The sequence below is a fragment of the Nematolebias whitei genome, chromosome 3 (genome assembly GCF_014905685.2).
Source record: "Nematolebias whitei isolate Nwh7 chromosome 3, NemWhi1, whole genome shotgun sequence".
NCBI classification, from domain to species: domain Eukaryota; kingdom Metazoa; phylum Chordata; class Actinopteri; order Cyprinodontiformes; family Rivulidae; genus Nematolebias; species Nematolebias whitei.
Window position 1 is genome coordinate 49,302,247 of NC_056500.1, and position 5,703 is coordinate 49,307,949.

At 40.8% G+C, this 5,703-nt stretch overlaps 1 protein-coding gene across 1 annotated transcript in view; it reads left to right on the forward strand.

Moving 5' to 3' along the window:
* The first annotated feature begins 1,541 nt into the window (after nt 1-1,541).
* Nucleotides 1,542-5,703, forward strand: part of brdt (bromodomain, testis-specific) — a 26,902-nt gene continuing 22,740 nt past the window's right edge. The window contains exons 1-5 of the mRNA XM_037674360.1: nt 1,542-1,736; nt 2,201-2,339; nt 3,452-3,570; nt 5,149-5,466; nt 5,547-5,675. Of these exons, the coding sequence (XP_037530288.1) occupies nt 1,557-1,736; nt 2,201-2,339; nt 3,452-3,570; nt 5,149-5,466; nt 5,547-5,675 (885 nt within the window). The 5' untranslated portion in view covers nt 1,542-1,556. The remainder of the gene's footprint in view (nt 1,737-2,200; nt 2,340-3,451; nt 3,571-5,148; nt 5,467-5,546; nt 5,676-5,703) is intronic.

A 5,703-nucleotide genomic window follows, 5' to 3' on the forward strand; every position in this document is an offset into this window, starting at 1 on the left:
TATGGAATGGATTTCCTGAACGAAGGCGTGATTCATGAAGCCCAGAGTAATAAGACCCACCTCATTTTCAGGAAATCCGTGTCATAGTTTGCAGCCAGCTAAAACGTGAGCAGAGCAGCACTGTGGCTAACGGCTAACCAACTTTTCATCGAAACATGTCTGCTGTGTGAAAGTATTTTACACTACAAACACCACAAAACAAGACAGCAACGTGCAATGTCTGCAAAGCCGCTGTACTGAGAGGAGGAAGCTCTGTCACAACCTGCAATACAACAAACTTAATCAAACCTAGCATCACATTAAACCGTGGTAAAGTTTTACATTGGACATTCGAGCTCCATGGCTTCAGCGGTGTGTTCTTCTCGTTCAGTCCGAAGAAGGCAGTCTGATTTTGGTCAGCTGTGCTCAATCTGTCCCATTCAGTCTGCCCGTCTCAAAGGAGGAGATTATTACAGCCAAATATAAAATCAATGATGATGATGATATCGGAACGAAATTGTTATCGGCCGATATTCAGATTTGGGTATCGGGATTGGATTGTAAGTAAAATAAATAAATAAATAAATAAAATAAAGTGGCTCGGTGCATCCCTAATCAAAGGGATGTCACACAGCTTCACTTCTGCAGCACGGAGCAGAAATGGAAATGGAAAAGGAAATCAGCTGATCAGTTGCAGGAGGGAGCTTTCCCTTCACTTGTGGGCTCTACACATGGTGCAAAATCATTTAAAATTTATTTTAAATAAACAACCCATGGCTCATCCATCAATCAGTCAAATGTCTCATGTCCAATCTTACTTTGAAAACCAGTGATAAACAAAATGTGAAGTAGCGAGGGACTATTGTATTTGTCTTTGAAATGTAGTGGAGTGAACTAAAGTAAAAATACTCAGGAAATGTACTTAAGTACAGTACTCAAGTAAATGTACTTCATTACTGTCCACCACTGGCTGTTACACCAGGTCATGAAGAAAATTGCTCTCTCACTCACCAGGATCTGTCACTCTGAGTTGCCACAGTCAAATAAATAAATAAAAAAAGAATCTACCTCTGTTCTCCACAGTGCGACTCTGCCCCACTTGAACATCTGGCACCATAAACATCAACGTGTTACTTGCATTCTCTGTTTAGTTCCAATCCAGAAAAACATTCTTCTCGAAAACTGTCACTATTCAAATTTCTCAGAGACTCAGGGACTTTGACATACCGCTTGTTCACTTGAGATTGAAACCCACAGATTATTCATCTTCTAGATGATTTTTTTTTCTTTTTTTGGTTTAAATTGGGCATTTCCAGCCTCTAAATGCAATGCACTGACTGTCTTTGTGTTTACAGAAGTATTTTTGGGTCAGTTGATAATCTGATGTAAATCTAATCTGTTTAAAATGTACCAGCAGTCAGGTGAAACTTAACAATTAAATCTCTAGACTCAAATTGCTCCAAAACATGTTATGAGTTCAGCCTGTTACCATGGTGATGATGTAACAAGGTTAAGTTTTTCAGCATGAAATTGTAAACACTTTTCAGCTCAACATGGCAAGCATATAATATTTCTTCATGTTAGTCATTTGGGGAAAAAACACTGCTTTTGGTTTTCAGGATTATTACACAATAATCACAAACCCCATGGATCTGAGCACTATCAAGAGGCGACTGCAGAACAGATATTACTGGGAGGCGATGGAATGTATAAATGACTTCAGCACCATGTTCTCCAACTGCTATATGTACAACCGGGTAAGAAAGTTTATCATGCAGTATTGACACAAATACATTTGTATTGAATGGAGAAACGGCACATCACTTCCTTCTCCTTTGAACAGCCACTTGCTTGGTTAATCCTTAGGTGTAGAAAAAATTTCAGTGAAGATTTTTTGTTTCTGCTTTAATCCCTATTCAGAGCAATGTTGTATTCTTTTTTTCCAATCCGTTTTCTTAGGAAACAGGGGGTCCACCATCAAAGTTGAGGCATTGTTTCCTCCAAAAGGAGGTGGAAATATTGCAGACAGACCACATACTCCACAATATACCTGCTTTTAAAGTGCCAACTTAAAAACGGGTTTAAATATTTACAGTATCTGTAGGAATAACACTTTGTTTTTTGGAAGGATGAGCTTATTTTCCTGTGTTGAGTCTTAAACATATTTGTAACAATATTTTGTGCTATGTTTATTTTGTTTACCTCTGTGTTTGTTCCACAGCCTGGAGATGACATCATTTTTATGGCACAGACCTTGGAAAAGTTTTTTTTACAGAAAATGTCCAAAATGCCAAATGACGAAGAGTTGATGACTACAGTCGCTTCGGTGGAGCCTGGTAAGGTGAAAAAGATAAACTCAGGTGCGTTCAAGATGTGCTCATATTAGAATTTGATGCTTGTATAAAAAAAGAATTGGCACAAATAAATAAATCCAAGTATTTACAACGGAGCTTTAGGGCCACGCTAAGAAAAAAAATTTTAAGCCAAAAAGTTACGAGAATAAAGTCGTACGAGACTTTTTGCAGCTGTCGTATTATTTTTATTGTTTTGTTTTTTTCCACGAGTCGGATTCACAATGCGACCTGTCAATCAATCCAGTAGTCATGTCAGCAAATGACCAATCTGAAGCTACATGAGTCGTAATATTATCCGAACTCTGACACGCAGGGGTGGAAGTAACAAATTATAAATATGTTACTGTAATTAATTAGATTTTTTGGGGTACTTGTACTTTTATGAGTATTTTTCTTTTTTTTTCATTTACCCTTTATTATCCAGGTAGTCTCACTGAGTCACAAGAACTCATGTTCAAGAGAGACCTGTTTAGGAGCAATTGGTGGGAGTTAAGGGCCTTGCTCAGGGGCCCAGAGTGGGGCGAATGAGGGCGGAGGCAGGTGTGGGTGTTTCACCTTTTCCACCCACATTTTGATGTTGACAGTACCGGGAGTTGAACCTGTGACTTTCTCATCGCAGGCCCATCTTGTCTAACCTCTTCACCACCACTCCCCAACCTCTCCCGTTTATTTAAATTGTGTAATTTTACTCATACTTAAGTACTATTTAGACCATGCAATCTACTTTGCTACGTTTAAAATCAGAAGTCGCTTCTAAGACTTTGAAACTTCTTACAGTAAGGTGGTACGCTCTGATGGGCTGCAGCTCAGCTCTCTGCAGGTAAGGAGCATTTAAATTTGGATTGGTCATTTGCTGACATGCCTACTGGATTGAGTGATGGGTCGCGTCGTGGATCAGACTCTTGGAAAAATAAATAAATAAACGAGCTGGAAAAAAAAATTTCTCGTATGACTTTATTCTCATAATATTATGGCTTTTAATTTTTTTCTTTCTTAGCGTGGCCCTAAAGCTCCGTCGTAAAGTATTCCTTTGAAATAAACACACTTTGTCTTTTACAGTACCTTGACAAGTTTCTTAATTCTCGTTCATGGTTTGACTGTTGTTCTCTTGGAAGCAGGTTCAAAAAAGCGGAGCGCTCTTGTGTCAGAAGTTCTTAACCAGATGGTAACGGTCAATCCTCCTGATGTGCCTCACATCAACCCACACACCCAGCTGTCTGCACAAACCAATGCAACAGTAGGATTTATTTTTACTTTGAAGGGAAAACTTTAATATATTCTATATGTCTGCTTAGGTTCTGTTTGCACTATGAGTGAAATAGTTGCTTTTCTGCTGCAGTTCTTCCGTTTGTGTACACGACAACAGCGCTAGTTTCCTCTGAACCCAAAGTAGAAGTTTTTAGAAAACCCCCAGCTGAGGTGTGCAATTGCTGTGCGCTCTACCCGCGGCTGCAGTCAGTGGTTTTCTGTGCTTGTAGGAGCAGCCAAAAAAAAGACAGCAACAGCTAATATGCAGGAGCATCCGAATGTAATCCTCGGTCCAAACAAAAGTTCCCGTATTCACCATTTTGGATATTAACACTTTGTTTCTCATGGTGTCACTGCATGCAGCTCATTGAAGGCCTCGCCACCCCTGCCATCAGTGACGTTGCCCGATAAATATTACCCTTTTAAGACTAAAGCTGACATTTCTAACCCAAGCCCTAAACCCAGCCCCACCCGACCCGAATTTGGGCCGGGCCTTGATAATGTGCTGGATGGGCGGGCCGGGTCGGTGTCTGGCTTTAATTGGGTTAGGATCAGCCGCGATCCAATTATATGATAACATGGCCTGCCATACAATCACAGCCGTACACAGCCATTTCACTGCGAGCTGACCGGCCTTGAAAGAGGTAAAAAGTTCAGTTAAGCTTCAGATGGGATTATACTGCCAGGAAGTGATCCATCGTCCAAATGGACGTTCATTCAGCCGCTGCACTCAGCGGACACGCGCAGCGGACGATCCAAACAGGTGAGATCACAAAGCAGACGTGTGTCAGAGAGCTAGGTGAAGCTGACACCCCACCCATGTCAAAAATTCCAGCCAGAGCTGTCTGCGTGTTTGAGTAATTCAGAAGAATGCAGGCAGAAACGGAGTTTAAATGCGCTTTTACGGCCATGAAAGGACAAACGCCACCTCAGCTCCGATCTTCTGCCCCATTCAGCCGCACGTCTCCAACTGTTAGTTACTAATTAAAAATGTCAGGGTTTTTTCTGTGTTCTGACCTGTAATCACTGTTAATTCATCCGGTCGGATGGGGTTCGGAAATGATGACTGCGGGTTGGGGTCAGGTCGGATCGGATATTTTGTGGCACGTTCACCAATCACAACATACACCTCATCATACAACCTACCGCGTCCAAAAAAGCCTACCTCACTATGCATGTATAATAGTTTTGGGTTAAAAACAATAGTTTTAAAGTAACTGTACGATAGTTCTTAATTTCTTGCCTTGAAACCCTGCCTGGTATTGAAACTACAGCAGATTAATTTAAACATATTTTGTGGTTTATTTCTGTTAATTTTTCCCAACAAACAATGAAACATTTTCAGAGCCTGTTCTCGTGTAAACAGGGCCTTGGGATTTAAAGTGCTGATTTTAGAGACAGTGAAATATGTCAGTTTTGGTTTGTTAGATCAGTAATGAAGTGTTTTTGTTTGTTTGTTTGTTCTGACTTCATAAAAAAGCTCTTGGAATAAACTTTCAGAATTTAAATGCAACTAAACTTTTAAACATAAAAAACAACAGTGGTTAATGGTTAATTTCCTATTCAGATTAAAAAAGGTTTGAAGAGGAAAGCAGACGTTGCCACCCCTACTGGTGGGGGCATTTTGGCACCTTGCACATTGTTCCCCAGGAAAGGGAACAGAAGGCCCATCAGGACTCTTAAGAGGGATTCGCCTGTGTCTGAGGACAAGAGAGTCAGACTGACTGAGCAGCTGAGGTACTGTGAAGGTATCCTCAAGGAGATGCTCTCAAAGAGGCACTATCCATATGCATGGCCCTTTTATGCACCAGTTGATGCAGTTGCTTTGGGTTTGCATGACTACCATGACATCATCAAGCAGCCTATGGACCTGAGCACCATCAGGGTAAAACAGTGTGATGACTCTTATTTACCAGAGAACAAAACATTAGTCAGTCGTTCTGACAAAGATGGTTATTTCTTTAGAAAAAAATGGACCAACGAGAGTATGCAGACGCCAAGGAGTTTGCTGCTGATGTCCAACTGATGTTTTCCAACTGCTACAAGTACAATCCTCCTTCACATGATGTGGTCTGCATGGCAAGAAAACTGCAGGTACTTCCCTGTTTTAGGTTAGTTAAAT